The following is a 21,993-nucleotide window of genomic DNA, read 5'->3' on the forward strand; positions in this document are numbered from 1 at the left end:
TAATTTCACTGTTACCATCATAAGCATCATCACTGCTATCGCCATCATCAACACATCACCAACACCCCTGTCTTTCAGATGAGGAAATTGGGACCCAGAGAAGTTCAGACAAGTTACCTAAAGTCCTAGAGCTAGTAGGCGGCAGACATACTAAGGTCATTTGACTTCAAGGCTCACGTGTTAATACCTGGGATAGGCTGAAAATCTGACAGAAATAAAGGCAGAGAATCAGACAGCTTTAGAATGGTTTCATTTATAGGTCCTCATTATCAGCTTCTGGGGCTGGCGGTCACCAGGGGCTTAGTGCTCAAGGAGTAGGGGCTGCCTGACAGTCAGTATGGTGTGTTCTGGTGTTCAGCCAGTACCATCTTACTGTAGCTTTAGAGTTTTCTTTCGCATTATAAGCGTTGCCATCTATTAAGCACCTACTCTATGCTAGAAACTTTGCATTTATTATCTCCATTTCTCCCAATAAGCCCAGAAGACTTTTCATACCAGTTGGCGCTGGTCCTGGCTGGAGGTGATGAGCAGCTGGCTTCCCAGCCTCGTGTGCACGATGGTACCATTGACAAGGTCATTGTAAAAAAAGATGTTGATGTTGGAGAGGTGGTGCTCTATGTCCCTGCCCAGACAGGGTCTGAGAGGAGAGGAGAGACATAAGAATGGTCTTTAAAAGTCAAGCAATATTTTTTCATTTTTGTGATAAGGATGACACAGAAAAAAAAAAAAATCACTTCTCAAGGCCTTGACTTTTCTGCCTCCACTTGGAAGTCATTTTAATGGTCTAAGCAAAGCTTCCCAGTGATGTCCTGAGAGGAGTGGGTCTCGAGTGGGTAACAAGTGAACAGAGGTATTGCTTTTCTCAGCCCTCAGTGGGATAAGGGCTCGAGGCTGTCGGAGCCTGTGGGCAGGCTTAATAAACGCTGCCAGCTCCTCTGTGTGCCATGACACGAAGGAGGTCGGTGTGGTAGATCAGTTGCATCCCTGGCCCCAGTTCTTCACCTCTCCCTGTATCCTTGCCCTTTGCCCTATAACTCTGAGGGCCTCCCACTCTAGCTTTGGGTTCAGCTACGTGACTTTTTGGGTGTGTGGTATGTTAGCAAATGAGACCAGACAGGGTCTTAGAAAGTGCTGGCATTTTCTGCCAGAAGAACATGCCTGAGATAACCTGCTGAAGCCTGAGAGCCCTGTGGAGCAGAGTCCCAGACAGGCCAGGCTAGATCGGCTGATGGCCAGCCCAGCTCAGACACGCAAGCATGCCTGGCCAAGCCCAGAACTGCCAGCTGATCTGCAGCTGTGTGAGCCACATAAATGTAGCTACTGCACTGTGGGGTCATTTGTGACATTGCATCGTTGAGGTGATAACTGATACTGTCTAGAAGCACTAAATGCAGATACCAGGAACCCAGCTCACCTCGTTTTCCCCGAGCCCACCGTTCTGGGGCACAAAGAGGGTGCTTCGGATTGACAGGTCAGTCAGGTGTTTCAGGAATGCCTGGCCTCTGGCTGAGCTGTTGGAATACACCAGCACTTCCTGGGGATAGGAAGGAGGTGGTCAGAAGGGTCAGCGTGGTGTTTAGGGAGGGACTGGCTGGAGAGGGCGGCATCACCCCTTTGGGAGTATTCCTGATGATCACCCTAGCTCAGGCTGCCACTCATCTGCTCATCTTTCTGACTGCCCCTTGGGAAAATTTTAGGAGGATTTTTCCTTTCCTTGATAAATCCTATGGTCCTAAGACACAGCCAGATCACAGGCCATTCTCAACGAGGCAGCTTGTGTAGGCTTTGAGATCTTAAGTGAATTCCGGAGTCTTCTTTTGCCAAAAATTTGCAAGGCACCCGCTTCACCCAGAGGAAAAGCCAAAGTCCTTACAGTGCCCACGAGGCCCAAACCACCTGGAGTCTTGCTCCTCTGACCCTGCACCCAGCTGTCCTCTTGCTCACCCTGCCCCAGCCACACTGGCCTCCTTGACGTTCCTCAGGCTTGCTCAGCAACGTCCTGCCTTTCATCCTTTGCCTGGCTGTTCCTTACGCCTGGAATATTCTTCCTTGAAATCTGCATGGCTAACTTCCTCTCTTCTGTCCACACTTTGTTTACATCTTACCTTCTCACTAAGGCCTTCTCTCATCACTCTAGGCAACATGGGAACCCTGTGGGTCCCCTCCCCACCCCCATAGTCTAGATCACCTTCTAGCATTCAATACTATTCGCTTTATTCTGTTTCTTGTCTGTTTTGTTCACTGATATATCTCAAGCACATTGTTAAGTACTCAATAAATATTCACTGAACAGATTTTAAGAAATCGCACTATGCACTTCAGCACTGTCATCGTGCAGAGAGCCCTGCTGCTGCCCAGAGAAGTTGAGAATTTGCTGAAGGGCACACAGCCAGTGGGTTTTGTTCTACAAAGTCTTTTATCTGAGATGCTGTCACAAGCCACACTCCCACACAGCACAAACATTGGTTTGGGTGTTCATCTTTAGAATATTTACAGTAACCCTGAGTTTTTAGGCTAGTTAAGTGGTCTGTGGACAAAGACTCACTATTTTGGGGTCCTGGGTCTAGCTTCTGCCCTGTTCCTACAAGCCCTGTACTTATGCTCTGTCCCCTCTCCTTGGCTGTATCCTTGACCTTGCTAAGCCTCAGTTTCTTTATCTGCAAAATGGGAATAATGGCAAAAGTGACTTCATAAGGTTGCATAAGGATTTATTCTGTGTAACAAGTATTACTGAGCACCTACTATATGCTAGCCACAAGGCGGAGAAAATAATTTCCCTTATGGAGCTTATGTTTTGTGAAGCAAGTGAAAAGTAACCTGAACGGCCTCAGAGAATGCCTCGTGTGAAGAAAATGCACAGGACATGTTAGCTATTGTTATTATTGCTGTTATTAATATCAAAGCTCAGTTCTTTGATAAGTTCAGTTCAGTTGCTCAGTTGTTCAGTTGTGTTTGACTCTTTGTGACCCCATGGACTGCAGCACACCAGGCTTTCCTGTCCATCACCAACTCCTGGAGCTTGCATATATTCATGTGCATCGAGTCAGTGATGCCATCCAACCATCTCATCCTCTGTCATCCCCTTCTCCTCCTGCCTTCAGTATGTCCCAGCTGCTGCTGCTAAGTTGCTTCAGTCGTGTCCGACTCTGTGTGACCTCATGGACTGCAGCCCACCAGGCTCCCCCATCCCTGGGATTCTCCAGGCGAGAACACTAGAGTGGGTTGCCATTGCCTTCTCCATCTGTCCCAGCATTAGGGTCTTTTCCAGTGAGTCAGTTCTTCACATCAGGTGGCCAAAGTATTGGAGTTTCAGGTTCAGCATCAGCCCTTCCAATGAATATTCAGGACTGATTTCTTTTAGGACGGACTGGTTTGAGCTCCTTGCAGTCCAAGAGACTCTCAAGAGTCTCCTCCAACACCACAGTTCAAAAGCATCAATTCTTTGGTGCTCAGCTTTCTTTATAGTCCAACTCTCACATCCATACATGACTACTAGAAAAACCATAACTTTGACTAGGTGGACCTTTGTTGGCAAAGTAATGTCTCTGCTTTTTAATATGCTGTCTAGGTTGGTCATAACTTTTTTTTTCAAGGAGCAAGCCTCTTTTAATTTCATGGCTGCAGTCAACATCTGCAATGATTTTAGAGCACAAGAAAATAAAGTCTCTCACTGTTTCCATTGTTTCCCCATCTATTTGCCATGAAGTGATGGGACCAGATGCCATGATCTTAGTTTGGTGAATATTGAGTTTCAAGCCAACTTTTTCACTCTCCTCTTTCACTTTCATCAAGAGGCTCTTTAGTTCTTATTCGCTTTCTGCCATAAGAGTGGTGTCATCTGTATATCTGATGTTATTGATATTTTTCCCAGCAATCTTGATTCCAGCTTGTGCTTCATCCAGCCCAGCATATCACATGATGTACTCATATAAGTTAAATAAGCAGGGTGACAATATACAACCTTGATGTACTCCTTTCCCAATTTGGAACCAGTCTGTTATTCCATGTCTGGTTCTAACTGTTGCTTCTTGACCTGCATACAGATTTCTCAGGAGGCAGGTCAGGTGGTCTGGTATTCCCATCTCTTGAAGAATTTTCCACAGTTTGTTGTGATCCACACAGTCAAAGGCTTTGGTGTAGCAGAAGTAGATAATTTTCTGGAACTCTCTTGCTTTTTTGATGATCTAATGGATGTTGGAAATTTGATCTCTTTTCTAAATCTAGCTTGAACATCTGGAAGTTCATGGTTCATGAACTGTTGAAGCCTGGCTTGGAGAATTTTGAGCATTACTTTGCTAGTGTATGAGATGAGTGCAATTGTGAGATGAGTGCAATTGTGCAATAGTTTGAACATTCTTTGGCATTACCTTTCTTTGGGATTGGAATGAAAATTGACCTTTTCCAGTCTTGTGGCCATTGCTGAGTTTTTCAAATTCGCTAGTATATTGAGTGCAGCACTTTAACAGTATGGCACAACTGGAATTCCATCACTTCCACTAGCTTTGTTCATAGTAATGCTTTCTAAGGCCCACTTGACTTCACATTCCAGGATGTCTGGCTCTAGGTGAGTGATCACACCATCATGGTTACCTGGGTCATGAAGATCTTTTTAATATATTTCTTCTGTGCAGTCTTCCCATCAGTTCAGTTCAGTTCAGTTCAGTTGCTCAGTTGTGTCCAACTCTTTGTGACCCCATGAACTGCAGCATGCCAAGCCTCCCTGTCCATCACCAACTCCCGGAGTTCACCCAAACCCACGTCCATCGAGTTGGTGATACCATCCAGCCATCTCATCCTCTGTCATCCCCTTCTCCTCCTGCCCCTAATCCCTCCCAGGATCAGAGTCTTTTCCATGAGTCAACTATTTGCATGAGGTGGCCAAAGTACTGGAGTGTCAGCCCCAGCATCATTCCTTCCAAAGAACACCCAGGACTGATCTTTAGAATGAACTGGTTGGATCTCCTTGCAGTCCATGGGACTCTCAAGAGTCTTCTCCAACACCACAGTTCAAAAGCATCAATTCTTTGGTGCTCAGCTTTCTTCATAGTCCAACTCTCATATTCATAGTCAACACCAATTCTTTCTCTAACAGGGACTTTCTCTTCATTGGACATGACTTGTAGCATATTAAAGTGACTTTAAATGCAGTGCAGGAATTCCCTGGTGGGCTAATGGTTAGGACTCAGTGCTTTCACTGCTGAGGGTGTGGGTTTGATCCTTAGTTGGGGAACTAAGATCTTGCAAGCCATGTAGCATGGCCAAAACTAATTTTTTTTTTTAAAGATAAAAGTACAGTGAAGAATGCAAGTTGACTATATATTGAGAATTTGGCCACTGGGTGATCACCAGGCAGACTTAACTGTGCCCCACCCTGTCCATGAAGACAGAAGAGCAACTTATTCCTACAGGGCAGACTCTGAAGCTGCTGTAGTCGCAAACAGATAGATGAGTTACCAGCTAACACCAGGATAGCATTTTCCATCTGCTGGCCACAGGGCTAAGCACTTTACAAATATCAAGTCATTTATTTATCACCTTACCCTATGAGATTGTGTCATCTCCATTTTACAGATGAGCAAACTGAGGCCCAGAAGGGAAAGCAACTCATTTAAGGTGACGCACCAAGTAAGTGGCAAATCTAAGTGTCAAATTTGGGCAGTGCGGCTGTGTCCACACTCTCAACCGTGACTGTGAGCCTCCGCCTTCTCTCAAGGACTAGACTCTCTCATATCTGCTTTGAGTTCACCCCTCCACCCCAAGGTGAAAGCAAACAGATGTGGTACAGACCTTTAGGAAGTTTGTGAGCGAGGGGAAGGACATTAGGACCTGCAACAGATTTCCACTGCACGAGAAGCCATCTCCCACGTAGCCCACCTTGCAGGTGCAGTTCACATCTGGAAGGCAGAAACACACAGAGTCACACTGGTGCGGCAGGCGTCTTGGCTACCCCATCTCATGCTGGGAGGTTGGCCAGCCCAGCTGAGGAAGGCTTAGCAGCTGCATGGCCTGGAATCTGAAGCGAGGTTGGGGCCATTACCTTTCATCCGGTAGCAGAAGACATCCCACATCTCGCTCTTGTTGTTTCTTGGTCCATAGTCCACTATCCCAACGATACCAGAGCCGCAGTTCTGGGAGGCATAGGATGTGGGGTAGGCTACTCGCCCACTGTCTAGCCAACCTGCTGAGCAGAGGTGGTACTTGGCCTGTAGAGACAAAGATGGATGCTGGTCAGCTGTGATTTCATATGTATTATGGAGTTTTGTGGCTAATGTCTGACTCCCCCATCAGACTGAAAACTCCATGGAGTCAGGAGTTATGGCTCATTTTGTCTATTGTACCCCTGTGCCTGGAACATAGTAGGTGTTCATTACATTTTTGTTGATTGAGCCACTGGATGAATGAAAGTGGTGCCTTCTCTTCCCTGTAAGTGCTCAAGTCCTTCATACCCATTTTTATTCCCTCTGCTCTTGAGAAAGGATTTACAAATAGCTAGTTACCCCTAGGTGCAAATTCCTCTGCTTATGGGTCAATGGAACTCCAGTTGATGGCCATCACTATCCTCACCATCATCATCCTCATCATGACCACCATCATGGCCAGCATCACCATCATCATCATCCCAACACTTACTGAGAGCTTATCCTGGGCCAGGTCCTTTTGCAAGCACTTTTCATGTGTCAAAACCTTTATCACCTACATCAACCCTTTGAGATAGAACCTTAAAAAAAAAGGTCTCTATAATTGAGAAAATAGAGGCAAAATGGGTTAAGTAACTTGCTCCAAGTCACAGAGCCAGCAAGTAGCAGGGCTGAGATTCAAACCCAGGCTCTCTACTCCAGAGCTCTTAATCTTAAAACCTGAGTTCCCATGTGTGTCAGTCATTCTGTCTTATTTCCTCTGAAGTGAAGTGAAGTGAAAATCGCTCAGTTGTGTCTGACTCTTTGCGACATTGTGGACTATACAGTCCATGGAATTCTCTAGGCCAGAATACTGGAGTTCACAGCCTTTCCCTTCTCCCTGGGATCTTCCTAACCCAGGGATTGAACCCAGGTCTCCCACATTGTAGGCACATTCTTTACCAGCTGAGTCACAAGGGAAGCCCTTGTGTGGCTTATTATCTTTAGTCCTTTATAAACATGCCAGGTGGGACAGGGGTTTCAATGCCTTGATTGAGGTCACACAATGAACAAGCAGGCATGTGTCCGCATGCTCAGTTGCTCAGTAGTGTCTGACTCTTTGCAACTCCATGGACGGTAGCCCGCCAGGCTCCTCTGTCCATGGGAATATCCCAGTAAGAATACTGGAGCAGGTTGCCATTTCCTCCTCCAGAGGATCTTCCTAACTCAGAGATTCCTAAACCCAAGTCTCCTGCAGCTCCTGCACTGGCAGGAGGATTCTTACTGCTGAGCCACCTGGGAAGCTCGAGCAAGAAGGAGAAACAAGAAATTCTGACCCTCCAAGATGCTGGGTCCTGGCATCAACGGCTTTGTTCCTTGTAAAGAAATGTCAGGTCTGAAGATCTGGTTGTGATGGAGGTTGGAGGAAGGGCAGTAAAATCACGAGGATGGGCAGTGATCTTGTGAGCACTCACTGGTAGGCTACTCCGAGTTGCTGACCTTTCCAAATGGGCTGGGCTTCTGATGTTAGAGGCTGAGAGAGCTCTGGACAGAGCTTCATTTCCTACCTGGCTGACAGCTGGGGCAATTTCTCTGTACACCCTTTGCAATGCCCCCAGGCATAGGGAACCTGGGCTATTCCAGAGACACTTGGCTGCTTTTGGGCTCAGGGACACCCTAGGCTTGTGGGTAACTGATCTTCTTCTGGTTTCCACCCGTGAGGTGCACACTGCCAGTCAGTGCCTCTGCCTTGGTGGTTGAATGTCATGATTGGGAGCAGACTTGTGGAGTCGGGGTATGTTGAGTCCTGGATCTGCCACTTCTTGGTTGGGTGACATTGGACATGTTACCTTTCCGAACCTCAGTTGCCCTATCTGTAAGATGGCAGTAGGAACACCTACCTCCAGGGATGTTGTAAGAATGGACGATAATGTCAGTGAAGCACCCACTCTGTGCTGACATGACAGACCCCCAGTGGACATGCTCGGGAGCTCTCTGAACTCCCCCTTCCAGGAAGGCAACAGCCAAAGACTCCCCTGTGTTAAGAGAAAGTGGCAAACCATATGCACCCAGAAGACCCTGCCTGCATGGCACCCACAGACTGGCAACCCACCTTCTGGGCATAGGAGAGCTGGTTGTAGGTTGCCATAGTTGCAGCTTCCTGAGCACAGGCCTCTCTGGCTTTGTCAAAGGTCAGCTTGTACTGGCCGAGCGGGGAGCGTAGATGGAACACTCCGACGGTGGTATCTAGAAGGGGGAGGAGAGGAATTGTTTAGCCCCACACCTCAGCTGACAGTTCTCCCAGCAGAGATTTTCAAAGTGGAATGCTGGCCACATCCCAGAGTTTCTTGGGATGTCACTTTCCTTTGAGATGTCATTTAAAATACTTATTTCTTTTCTAACTATGAAAGTAGCAAGTGTTCAAGGTGGAAATGGGGCCAGACAGTAAAGAAAAGAAATAAAAAGCACCCATCTTCCTGCTCGCTGGAAATAATCATTACTCCATGGCTAACATTTTGATGTACTTCTGGTCCAGAATTTTCATTTTGTAACTTTTAATTTTGATGTAATTTCACCCCTTCAGTCTTTTTTCTATTCATTTGCGGGTCACGTATATCACAAATACGGCAGTATGCTGCATGTATAGTTTTTAGAAGTCTTTCTTATAACATTCTTTCTGAGGGTTCTTTCCCAATATTATACATTTTCTCTGACAACATGATTTTACCTTGATACTTTTAGTTGAACACTTTTTGTGAACTTCACAGCCATGAAAAAAAAATACATTAAAATGAGTTTCTGCCACAGAACACATGTATTTTCTGATTGCCATTATGCCTTTAAAAAAGTTTTCTAGCCATTTACCCCTTAGATACTAGAAAATATTCATCTTTAAAATATATGATATCTCTTTTAAACCAATTAATGCAGAGATCTGAAATAGATCAAGAACCAAGTCACATTTTTATATTGTCAAGTTCATTATCAGATGCCACTAAAAGGGTACATTCTACCCTCCAAAAAGAGCTAAGATTAAGGTTTTCTTTATTCTTTTTGGCTGCTCTGTCTGTGGGATCTTAGTTTCCTGACTAGGGATCAAACCTATGCCCCCTGCAGGGGAAGTGTGGAGACCAAACCAGTGAAAGTGAAAGTCGCTTAGTCATGTCTGATTCTTTGTCACCCCATGGACTATACAGTCCATGGAATTCTCCAGGCCAGAACACTGGAGTGGGTAGCCTTTCCCTTCTCCAGGGGATCTTCGCAACCCAGGGATTGAACCCAGGTCTCCCGCATTGCAGGCAGATTCTTTACCATCTGAGCCATAAGGGAAGCCCAAGAATACTGGAGTGGGTAGCCTATCCTTTCTCCAGCAGATCTTCCCAACCCAGGAATTGAACCAGGGTCTCCTACATTACTGGCAGATTCTTTACCAACAGGAAATGCACAAGATTTTCTTCTTTGATCATAGCCAATGGTATATTCATTCCACGGCCATATAATATTGTCAGCCAGATCTGGAACATAAACACTCACCAACAGAACAGCTTGGGGAGGAATGGACAGGTGTTTAGCCTCGTATCCTTGCCATGACAATTCTTAATTGTGTCTTTGAGAGGATATAACAGTATATTCAATCATCATTTACCAATTTGTAATTTCTCATTTTTTTGTGATGTTAGGTAATGCTGGGGTGGTGTGAAGTGAAAGTGTTAGTTACTCAGTAGTGTCCGACTCCTTGTGAGCCCATGGACTGTAGCGTGCCAGGCTCCTCTATCCATGGAATTCTCCTGGCAAGAATACTGAAGTGGGTTGCCATTCCCTTCTCCAGGGGATCTTCCTGACCCAGGGTTCGAACCCCGGTCTCCTGCATTGCAGGCAGATTCTTTACTGTCTGAGCCACCAGGTTAACTTTATTCAATTCTTAGATTATTCCTACAGGATGTGTCCCTTGAAATGGTGCTCTGAGTCTTGGCATGAATTATTGTATTGCTTTCCGTACACATTGCCAAACTGGTTGCCTCAAAGGCTATGCCGGTTTGCCCTCCTCTGAACTATGTGAGACTAGGCATGTCCCCCTGAGTGTGGGATGACTCTGCGACCTGCCCACCAGGACGGCTGGGCCATTATCCCAATGCCGTCTTGTCTTGCTAAGGGTAACCACTCAGCTACAACAGAAGGTGGATCCAGATGTGACTCCTGGTCGCTCAGTATCACTACCATAATTTTCTTGGTATTCATAATAAAGTAGAAGAGTGAAGCCCCCGGGAGAAGATGGGTAATGCTCTAGGCAATGAATAGATTCTGTGAGCTGTGGAAACAGGCAGGACTGGCTAAATGAACTGTGCTCTAAAGAAAAAAAACCCAAGTATCTCTTAATTCCACATTCCTCCTGGCAAATGACTCATGAGTCAACATCTCTTATCCAGCTGATCATTCTTGACCCCATCCTACATAGCAACTGCCTACAGAATCTCTGCTTTGAAGTCCTACCATCACCTTGTGATAGAACTTGGAAGATCCACAATCACTTTGAACATAGAATGTCCCCAACCAAGCTTTCAAAGTTCTTGGGTCCCCCTCTCCCAGATTGCTTTAATACCACCATTGAATTGACCTCTCGAGATGGAAACCTTACATTATGGTGGATCCTTTCCTTTTCTTCACTCTCCATGTCTACAGAGTGCCCTTCTCTCCTGGTATCATTCCTCTTCCCAGTAGAGACCCTGCTACCTTGGGGTCATAGCCTTGATAATACACCATACCCCCTCGTTGCCTCATCCTTCCCAACTACCCTTGATAATTCTCTGCTGTCCACGAGTCCTCCCAGCAGAAATGCCTTGCCAGCTCCTCTCTGCTTAATCAGCTCAAGCATCTTTTAAGCCTCCACTGTAGCCCCCGGGGAGCTGTTTCCTGCCCAAGACTGCTTATATCATTACTTTGAGGGTTAGAATTTTAACACATGAATTTGTGAGGAACACAAACATTTAATCCATAATATGTATTAAGTCCTAAGATACCTCCAACTCATTTGGGGGAGGAAATAGAGGGTATAGAAGCGGGAGAAATACATAGGACATATGACAATATGTGACAGTCTCTTTTTTTAAGGAGATTCCCAGTGTAGTTGAAGCCTTTTTAAGATTAATAAAACTGGGGGAAGAAAAGTAGTAAGACAGACGATAGCAATTTATCTCATGTAAGCAAGCAGCTTTTGGCAGGCAGAGCTCTCTGCAGGAGGCCCCCTTGTCTTGTCACTAACCTTAAATCAGGCATCCCCATGTTCTACCCATTTCCAACCCTAGCCCAGCTTTCAAATCTTTTGATCACATAATACCTTCCCCTAATGTGTTGGTTTCTTCTGTAGATCGAAGAAGTAGAAATGAAGAATAAGTAATTAACAGATGACCAGATCTCTTCCCCAGCTTCCCCTTCAGTCATTTCATGAACCGACTGTGTGAACAAGAGAGCATCTACAGAAAAATCATGAGAAGTCGACCTGCACACAGTGGGGGATAGTGACAACTCTGTCCCCGCTCATCGCAGTGATTAACTGAGATTACGTCCCTGTTTCCCTTTCAAAGCTTTCATGGCCGAGCAGACTCGTTGGAGGTTGGTTTGGGGAGGGAGACACCGAGTCCACCACGTCCCCAGATTGCTGGTACCTTTCCTTTCGACCAACGTTTGTGAATATTGATTTTGTAAGTGGTGAGCAGTGAGACCTGATTTGCTAACAATGATGTTGTTAGCATCATGATGCTAACGATGGCCAATGATGAAGGCGGGGCCTTTGGGAGATTATTAGGTAAGGAGGTTGGAACCACAATGAGTGGGCAGAGCCCTTATAAAAGGAACCCCAGAGAGCTCCCTGTTCCTTCGGCTTGTGCAGACACTAGGAGAAGTCAGTGGTCTGCAACCTGGAAGACAGTCCTCAGCAGAACCCCACCACTCGGGCACCCTGATCTCAGGTTTCCAGCCTCCAGAGCTGAGAAATAAATTTCTGTTGTTTATATGCCACCGGGGCTATATTGCAGCAGCCCAAACAGACCAAGCCAGTACATAGCAGGTGTTAAGTTAACAGTTATTACTGAGATGTCAGAAAGCTGCGCCACTAAAATTACCATGTCTATAAAACAAACAGTAAATCCCGATCAGCCACAATGCACGATGCTCTAAATCGCCTTCTGAACCACTGCGGTCACTCCTTGCCCCATGCTCAGAACCCCACTCGTGGGTCCCAAATGGCTTTTCTCCATCAGGGGTCAAGATGCCCACCACCCACATCTCTGCAGTGCTACCTGGCTTTTTATTGTGTGTTATGATTCTTAGTGTGATTCTACCTGTGGGTTTATGATAAACCATTCAAATCATCCATGGAAATGAATGTAGTATATATGCTGATTGATGTGCTATTATTAAAACAACTACTAAGAAACTGCTGCTCTGCTTGTGGGAGGCACTATCTCTTTGTTATTTAATATCTTAAACTATGCTCCTCAGATTCACTTCCAATCCACAGTGGCAAGGGTTGCTAAGCAACCAGGGAAGAGTGAGTATAGTAGCCGACCTGCGAACGAGCTCCTAGTTCTAACATTCACAGTCCAGTTCTGAGTGTACTCTGCCCCTGGACTGCAGAAGCCCACTACTTCCTGGGCAATGCATGGGCTGTTTGGTCCCAGTTTTTAAGACTTTTCCCTTTTGCTCTTACAGAGCTTCCTTCCCCAACCCTTAAGATCAGGCACTTTGGGTCAAGATCACTCTGACCTTGGAAGTGGAGGTCGGCACAGTCGGCATTGGCATGGCACTGCCCGTTGTCCTGCAGGCAGCGGTCGATGGGTAGCTGCTCTGGCTCACAGTCCAGCCCGTCTCCCACATAATGACTTTTACATTCACATTTGTGCTTGCCCTAGGGGGAGAGCAGGAAAGATGAAAGAGCCTCTTCTCTGGGCCCCCAGAATCCCATGTGCTCCACGGGCTACCATCCAGCATAGGAGATGCTCAGAAGGATGAGCAACATGCCTCTCCTGGCCAGTGGGAGTTGAGTTACTGCTCTGTCTTGCTTTTGTCCAGACTCAGGATGGAGTGTCCTCCTTTACATCTCAGCTCAGTTGTCACTTCCTCACAGAGACCCTCCCTGTCTCCTGATCCCTTTTATCACACTGGCCTGATTTCAGAACTGAGCATGCCTCTTCCTTCTATCACGTATAAACTTTTGATCGCTACATCCCTGACAGCTACAACAGCACACAGTAGGTGCTTGATGACCATTTGTTGAGCCAATGAATGATGTCCTTTAATCCCCATGAACGATCCTGTGAGGTCTGCATTATTATGAGGCTCATAATTTGTGGCTAAGGAAACTGAGGCTCAGAGAGGTTAAGCAGCCAGCCCCAGACTGCACAGCATATCAGGCCAGGAGCCAAGACTCAGAGGCTGCCTGACTGTTGAGTTCACATTTGTAGCCCTAATGGACATCATCTCCCACCGTCTTCCCTTCCCATCAGAGAAAGGGGCAACAGGGCACTGACTGCACTCTAAAAAGGTGTAAGTGAGTGCACTTTTCCTGCCAAAGTGCTTGTGCACTTCTTACTTTTTTGGTTTGTATTTTGAATAATTTTAGATTTATAGAAAAGATGCAAAAAAAAATTTAAAAAAAAAGATGCAGAGAGTAGTTCCCTTATACTCTCCACCCAGTCTTTCCTAATGTTAACATCTTACCTAATCACAGTTCATTGTCAAAATTAAAAAACTAGTGTTGATGTGTTACTATTAACTAAACAATAGACTTTAAGTGGACCTAACCAGTTTTTCCAGGAAGGTCCTTTTCCTGCATCGGGTTCCATGCTGTATTTAGCTTGTTGACTTATCAAGAAATAGAGAAATAGACTTGGGTGGGAAGAAGGCTTAGGAAGAGGCCAGTGGTGACCTGAGTGGAGAAGCCAGGCTGAGGGAGGCACAGGTGGCACCCCACCCCCCATTTCCCTGGGACAGAGACTCACCGGGCCAGTCATCTTGCAGGTGGCATGCTCGTGACACCTGCCATTGAGGCCGTCTGCACAGGGGTCAATCGCCGTGCAGCTGTGGCCATCCCCCTGGTAGCCCTTCTGACAGCTGCAGGAGACCTTCGTGCCCTTCTGGGAGCACTTGGCGACCTTTGCACACCCGCCGTTGTTCTGTTTGCAGAAACCCACGACTGCAAGAGCAGAGAAAGGTAGACTCTGTGTAACAGGGGCTTCAGGTCAGGGTGTGGGTCACCCCAGGACCAGGCGCACCGGGCAAGGAAATGGGCCCCAACGTGTCAGTGCCGCCTCTCCCGGTGCCTCGTGGCCTCTGTGCTACCTCTGCCAACACTAGTGTCCTGCGGCTAACACCCTAATACTGTGGTCCCCAACCTTTTTGGCACCGGGGACTGGTTCCATGGAAGACAATCTTCCCAGGGGCCGGGGGTTGGTTTCAGGGTGATTCAAGCTCATTACGTTTACTGTGCACCTTGTTTCTATTATCATTACATCAGTTCCACCTTACATCATCAGGTGTTAGATTCTGGAGGCTGGGGACCCCGCCCTGATAGACCAGGCCTGGGGATATCTGTCCACCTCTGCCCTTTTTAATCATAAACTTCTAGGCTCCATTTTGATAGTAGTTTTCTAATGAGTTTGGGTTTTTAACATAGGACGTAGTTGTGTGTGTGTGTGTGTGTGTGTGTGTGTAGGGTTAAGGCACTACTGAGCACCTTGTGACACAGACACTGTTACCTCCATTCTACAGATGAAGAAACTGAAACTCAGAGCTTAACTGACCATCAAAGGCAAACTAGCTACAACGTGGAGGGGCTGGTTTTAAACCCAGGGTGGTTTGATTCCAAAGCCCACATTTCCCCCACTCTTTTGTGTTGCCTCTTAACCTTTGTTTTCACAAGCCCCCAAATTTCAACTTACTAATAGATTAGCTCCAGGCCCAGGAGTAGCTGGAAAGCCCTTTGGCTTCTCTCCTCTGCCTCTCTGGCTGAGAGCATGAACATGAGGACAGAAGGCCCGAGGCTGGCAGAGCGGACAGACAGAACCTAGGTCTTTGCTGCCACTGAGGATGCTAAGCCAATTCTGGACTGCCTTGTGGCAGATTATAAAGTAGCGGGAATAGCAAGATCTCAGTTCTGTAAAGAAAGTATCTGTCCCTATATGAATAGGGACATTCATGTTTTCATTAATGTTCATGAAAACAGAAGGTACATGTGTCTGAGACTGCTAGTTTTCCCCTAATATCTCCTGTCTCCTTTTTCTATCTGAGATTTATAGCTTAGCTCATGGTTGGCCAACTGAAGACTCTATTTCTCAGGTTCCTTTGTCCCAGGTGTGACAGAGAATGAGGTTTTAGACAATGTGATGGAGCAGACAGGAGTTTAGCAACTTCTGTGTGTGCTAAGTTGCCTCAGCCGTGTCTGACTCTTTGTGACCCCATGGACTATAGCCCACCAGGCTCCCCTGTCCATGAGATTCTCCAGGCAAGAATACTGGAGTGGGTTGCCATTTCCTCCCCAGGGGATCTTCCTGACCCAGGGACTGAACCGTGTCTTCTGCATTGGCAGGTGGGTTCTTTACCACTAGCGCCATGCCACATGGGAAGCTCTAGGTATGTCCTTAAAGCGAATGAGGTTTGCTTCCCCCCACCCTGACTTTCTTTCCTTCTGCTTCCTGGGATGTGCTTTTGGTCGTGGCCATCTCAGGCCAGGTGAGTGAACAATGGCAGAGCAACAAGACAGAAGGAGTCTGGGCCCCAGACTTTCACAGAGAAACCCTATGTTAGCTCTGGATACCTCCATCCAAAGTACTAAACAAGATAAAAATAAATATCTAAACACCGGCTTTGTTTATGCCACTGTTTATTTGGATCTCTGTGTGGCTGAACCCATATCCTAACTACTAGAGACAGACATAGCTGTGTGCAGAGTGATTCTCACTGAGTGGTGAGAGTAAGTGTAGGTTTCACTGTTGTTTTGATTCATTTTGATATTTGGGAAAACTAATACAATTATGTAAAGTTTAAAAATAAAATAAAATTAAAAAAAAAGAATGAATCAAAAAAAAAAAAAGAAATAAAATGCGTGACCTACTTGAAAAAAAAAAATACAATTGCTGTTTAGTTGCTAAGTTGTATCTGAGGGAAGCACTGTCTTAAGATACTATAGAATATTTTCTCAATAAAATAAGACTGGATTATTTGTAAAGTTACAAAAACACCGTAAAACGAAGTGCATTGCAGTTTGCAAAGCATGTTCAAAGTCATGGCCTGGGAAGTGGGCAGGTTAGGCATGAGCAAACCCATCACAGAGAGGGTAGGTGTTGCTGAAGCAGCCCAAGCAGGAAGCAGAAGGGCTGGGACGGAGCCCAGGTCCCCTGACTGAGTTCCACTCTACCCCTGCACCCCGCTGCTGGTCCACCTGTGCACAGACGGGACTTACCTGTGCACGTTATTCCGTCTCCTTCATAGTTCAGGTTACATTCGCATGTGTTGTTGTTCTTACAGGTAGCATGAGCAGAACAAGGAGGCGTGCACACGGGAGCCAAAGCTGAAAAGAAAGAAGTCACAATTCATCTCCCACCGTGATGTGAGGCGTTGGGATCCAGCTAAGGCGTCTTCCAAGACGCCATCTGGCTGCCCCTGTGTTTCTAAAGTGCCCCCTTACAGCTGCAAGATGGGTCATAATGGGGTGATTTACTAAGGTCCCTCCCAGCCTGGGATTCTGAGATTCCAGAATTATTCTTTTGTATTAAGACTTTATTTCTGCCATGTTATCCAGATCAAAATGCAAAGATGTTAACCTTAGGGGCAACCAGTGCAAACTTTATACCTCAAAGTCTGCCATCAAGGATGAATTTTGCAGACTAGCTCTTTGGCCCTGAGAGCACGGGATTCCAGAAGAGATGGTTAAATTGGAGCAGAAATTCCAGGGTCTTCTTTGTTCTTGTCTCCAACTCTTTGTGATGTCATGGACTGCAGCACGCCAGGCTTCCGTGTCCTTCACTATCTCCCGGAGTTTCCTTAAACACATATCTATTGAGTGGGTGATGCTATTTAACCATCTCATCCTCTGTCACCGCCTTTTCCTCCTGCCTTCAGTATTTCCCAGCATCAGTGTCTTTTCCAGTGAGTCAGCTCTTCACATCAGGTGGCCAAAGTATTAGAGCTTCAGCTCCAGCATCAGTCCTTCCAATGAATATTCAGGACTGATTTCCTTTAAGACTGACTGGTTTCGTCTCCTTGCAGTCCAAGGGGCTCTCGAGAGTCTTCTCCAACACCACAGTTCAAAAGCATCAATTCTTCGGCATTCAGCCTTCTTTATGGCCCAATTCTCACATCCATACATGACTACTGGAAAAACCACAGCTTTGACAATACAGACCTTTGTCGGCAAAGTAATGTCTCTGCTTTTTAATATGCTAAGTTGGTCATAGCTTTTCTTCCAAGGAGCAAGTGTCTTTTAATTTCATGGCTGCAGTCACCATCTGCAGTGATTTGGAGCCCAAGAAAATAAAGTCTCTCACTGTTTCCATTGTTTCCCCATCTCATTGCCATGAAGTGATGGGACTGGATACCATGATCTTCATCTTTTGAATGTTTTTAAGCCAACTTTATCACTCTCCTCTTTCACCTCCATCAAGAGGCTCTTTAGTTCTTCTTTGCTTTCTGCCATAAGGGTGTATCATCTGTGTATCTGAGGTTATTGATATTTCTCCCAGCAATCTTGATTCCTGCTTGTGCTTCATTCAGCCCAGCATTTTGCCTGATGTACTCTGCATAGAAGTTAAATAAGCAGGGTGACAGTATACAGCCTTGATGTACTCCTTTCCCCATTTGGAACCAGTCCATTGTTCCATGTCTGATTCTAACTGTTGCTTCCTGACCTGCATACAGATTTCTCAGGAGGCAGGTAAGGTGGTCTGATATTCCCATCTCTTTGAGAAATTTCCAGTTTGTTGTGATCTGCACAGTCAAAGGCATTAGTGTAGTCAATGAAGCAGAAGTAGATATTTTTCTGGAATTCTCTTATTTTTCTATGCTCCAATGGATGTTGGCAATTCTAACTCTGGTTCCTCTGCCTCTTCTAAATCCAACTTGAACATCTGGAATTTCAAGGGCCTTCTTAGGTACCACTAATCTGGGGCTTTGGTGATTGAAAGGGGCTGCAGTATCCAGGGGCAGCATGAAGCCATGGGATGGTTAGGAGAGAAGGAGAGGGAGGAGAGCGGAGGAAGAAGGGGGAGGGGGAGAAGCAGGGAGGGAAGGAGGGGGAGGGACTGAAGTTATGAGGACTGCCAGGATTCTGGCTATTTGGGTTGCTGTTACTCAAAAGAAAAGCTTGGTCACGCCCTTCTGCCCCCAGGGACGATGAAGTGACAACTGGATCATCAACCTTCACACCTTAGACCTTTTGACTGGAACATAGGGCTCAGGGTGCAAGGGAGAACTCAGAAAACTGACAGCTCAGTAAGGACTGAGGTCATGACAAAGATGACAGTAACTGACGATGATACTGCAGCTACTGTTCCTGAGTGCCCACATGCACTGGTGCTCCAAACCCATGACCCTGACCCTCACAACAATCCTTCCCTACAAGCCGTGCAAGAGGCTCTCTGTTTACGGATGAGTATATCAAGATTCCGAGAGGGTGGCTTTGCTGAGGCCATTTGTCTAGTAAGTAGCAGAGTTCAGGGTCAGATCCTGGCCTCCACGGAATACTGTATTTTCCATGAAACCCTCCAACTCTGTGTTCACACACAACCAGACCTGGGCAGTGATCCTGAGGGACCATTCCTGCCCAATAGTCCTTTGCTTGAGGTGGGTCCTTCCATGACAGACAGGACTGCAGGCTGGTTTCCTGGGTTTGCATTCAATCTTTTCATCTCATTTCCTCTGGGTCCCCAGACCTCCTGACCCCAGGGCCGTGTAGCCATCTTTCCTCGTGGATAAGTGAACCCCTGCTCAGCTGTTTTTTTCAGATGTCACTCAGACCCCCACCCTCAGTCGGCTGCTCTTGGCAAGGTCTGCTGCAGCGAGGGGCTGCTGGCAGCCGATCACCCTCACAACAGACCTGTCTGGGTGTCGCAGAAGCGGCCCGTCCACCCTGTCTCGCAGATGCACTCTCCAGAGCCTGTGATCCCGTCATCGCACTGTCCATGGTCTGAGCAGCCACAAGCTGTAGAGCAAGTTGGAATGTGGTCAGTCAGCAGGGATCTGGGATTGAAGTCCAATCTGCCAGCTCACTGGCCATGTGCTGGCTGTGTGGTCAGTGTGGGAGGCCCCGTGCTTATTCACATTCATTCATTCAAACTTACAAAAATAAACTTACTCAATGGCTACCATGAGGCACAGGCTACCAGGCAATGAGGTTACAGTGGAAAACATAAGACATAAGGTCCCTATTCTCAGGGAGCTTACAGTCTAGGGGTAATGGGCTATTGAACATGTAATGATAAATATGCTGAGTGTTGTAAATTACAGAAGTAGAGGGTGTCATGGGGTATGAAATAGAACAGAAAGGGAAGGGAACCTTATCTGGGCCTCCTAACAGAAATCCATTTAAAAGTCAAAGCTTCAAGAAACATTCCTTCTGCTTCTGACCACCTCCAGCACCAACACCTTAGCCCAAGGCACTGCCATCTCTCACCTGGATTGGGGCATTAGCGTCCCCAAAGCCGGCCCTTCTTTTGCTCCTGCTTTCCCATGGTACTCTCTGCACAGGGCAGCTGGGGTGGCCCTTTCACAATCCTTCACTGGCCGCCACTGCACTTAGATGAGATGCTGAAGATCTGTCTCTGGCCAAGCAGCCCCCATATTATCTGGCCCCTGGCGACCTTCTGAGCCCATCTCTGTGTTCTCTCTCTCTTCTTTGCCCACTCTGCTCAGCTACCTCGGCCGCTTGGCTGGGCCTTGCATGGAACCTTGTCCTGCCTCAGGGCCTTTGCACTTGCCTCTCTTCCCACAAAGTCATTCCTTTAGTCTGCACTGTCCCACAGAGCAGCCAGTCATCATACGTGGCTATTTAAATATAAACTAATTAAAATTAACAAAAATCAGTCCCTCAGTCACAGATTCTGTGTGTTCCATATCCACACATGGCTAGTGGCTTCCTCATGGCAGAGTTAGGCGGCATTTCCAGCATCAGTGAAATTTGACTGGACAGAGCTATTATGGATATCCCCACACCTGGCCCCTTCATCTCTGCTAGAAAGCGAAAGTGAAAGTGAAGTCGCTCAGTCGTGTCCGACTCTTTGCGACCCCACGGACTGTAGCCTACCAGGCTCCTCTGTCCATGGGATTTTCCAGGTAATAGTACTGGAGTGGATTGCCATTTCCTTCTCCAGCGGATCTTCCCGACCCAGGGATCGAACCCGGGTCTCCTGCATTGTAGACAGACACTTTACCGTCTGAGCCACCGAAGTCCTCATCTCTGCTAGGTCTCTACTCAAATATTTCGTGAGATGTTTTCTGGAGTTGTATTTCCTTTCTTTCTTGATCCCCTTCACCTGCTTTTTTCTCTTTGTACCTTTATGTCTATTTTTGTTTCTGTTATTTTTGTTTCTTCCCTTTGAGTGTAACTCCTTGAAAGCTGAGATTCTATCCCCTTCTCACACCCTGTACCCCTACAATTTAGAACTATTCCTGGCTTTTGATCAAGTCACTTAGGCTCTTTGTGCCTCAGCTTCTCCATCTGCTAAGGAGAGATAATAATAGCTCCCACTTCGAAGGCTTGTTGTGAGGATAAGATGCTACTACATACCTGCCTGGCACATGGCAGGCACTCCATACACGTGAGCTATTGATATTAGTAAAGACTCAGCATATACATGGTAGTCAAATGACTGAATGAGCATTGGTTGGCTACAGCTTGCCTGGGTGGCTGCTGGGGATGTGAATTTCAATTTTATGGATGAGTCTCTTTCAGTGGATGGAAATTGGGAAAATATCCAAGGAGGAAAAAAGAGCAGGCAAATGGGAGGCTGGGAAAAAGAGGACAGATGCTTCTAGCCCAGGTGGATGGTACGCATCAGGCAAGGATGCACGCCCAGCTGATGACAGGCGAAAACTCAGTGGAGGGGATGCCACATACGCTGGCAGTCAGGCCCGAATCTTCCTGGCCAGCACAGCTCACATGCTGTCCCATTGAAGCCGCTGTTGCATTGACACTGTCTGCTGGGTGAGTACGGATCCAGGCAGATACCCCGGTTATTACACGGGGTATCTGGGCCTCCAGGGCAGGCTGGAAGAGATGAAACAGCAGTGACTGAACAGTCTCCCTAGGCCCAGAGCAGCTCAGTGCCTTTGTAAATGTGCTGCTAACCTGACCTCAGCTGTGGGTTCTGTCCTCTATTAGTCTAGGAGGTCTGTTTTCCTGGGGACACATCCATATAGTGTCACTGGATATTTAGGGTAAGCCACTGGCTGATAGTTTAAATATATCTGATAGGACTGGAAGGGTGATGTATTGAACTGTGTGCTGTATTTGGGGGTCAGGAGACCTGGATTTGGCAAAGAAACCTGCTAATGCAGGAGACATCAGAGACGTGGGTTTGATCCCTGGGTCAGGAGAATCCCCTGGAGGAGGAAATGGCAATGCATTCCAGTATTCTTGCCTGGAGAATCTCCAGGACAGGGGAGCCTGGTGTGCTACACAGTCCATGGGGTTGCAAAGAATCGGACACATTTGAAGTGACTGAGCACACACGTGGACCTGGGTTTGCTGGTCTGGGCTGAATAATGAACTTGCTCTGAGCTTCAGAGTTTTCTTAACTCTAGAGTTAAGATGAGGATGATGTTAAGATGGTGATGATGATGTCCACTTGCCCTATTCCATGTTGTGACTATGAGGATCAAATGAAAT

General features: G+C 46.7%; 1 protein-coding gene across 1 annotated transcript in view; it reads right to left on the bottom strand.

Annotated features, from left to right (window-relative positions):
• The window catches only part of STAB2 (stabilin 2), a 168,632-nt gene that overhangs the window by 10,279 nt on the left and 136,360 nt on the right, over positions 1-21,993 (bottom strand). The window contains exons 56-66 of the mRNA XM_070370245.1: positions 21,223-21,372; positions 19,204-19,308; positions 16,573-16,680; positions 14,114-14,307; positions 12,879-13,020; positions 8,230-8,363; positions 6,038-6,203; positions 5,788-5,894; positions 1,415-1,534; positions 1,155-1,168; positions 496-622 (exon numbers count right to left, since the gene is read on the bottom strand). Of these exons, the coding sequence (XP_070226346.1) occupies positions 496-622; positions 1,155-1,168; positions 1,415-1,534; positions 5,788-5,894; positions 6,038-6,203; positions 8,230-8,363; positions 12,879-13,020; positions 14,114-14,307; positions 16,573-16,680; positions 19,204-19,308; positions 21,223-21,372 (1,367 nt within the window). The remainder of the gene's footprint in view (positions 1-495; positions 623-1,154; positions 1,169-1,414; positions 1,535-5,787; positions 5,895-6,037; positions 6,204-8,229; positions 8,364-12,878; positions 13,021-14,113; positions 14,308-16,572; positions 16,681-19,203; positions 19,309-21,222; positions 21,373-21,993) is intronic.

This window comes from Bos mutus, chromosome 5 (assembly GCF_027580195.1).
Source record: "Bos mutus isolate GX-2022 chromosome 5, NWIPB_WYAK_1.1, whole genome shotgun sequence".
NCBI lineage: Eukaryota > Metazoa > Chordata > Mammalia > Artiodactyla > Bovidae > Bos > Bos mutus.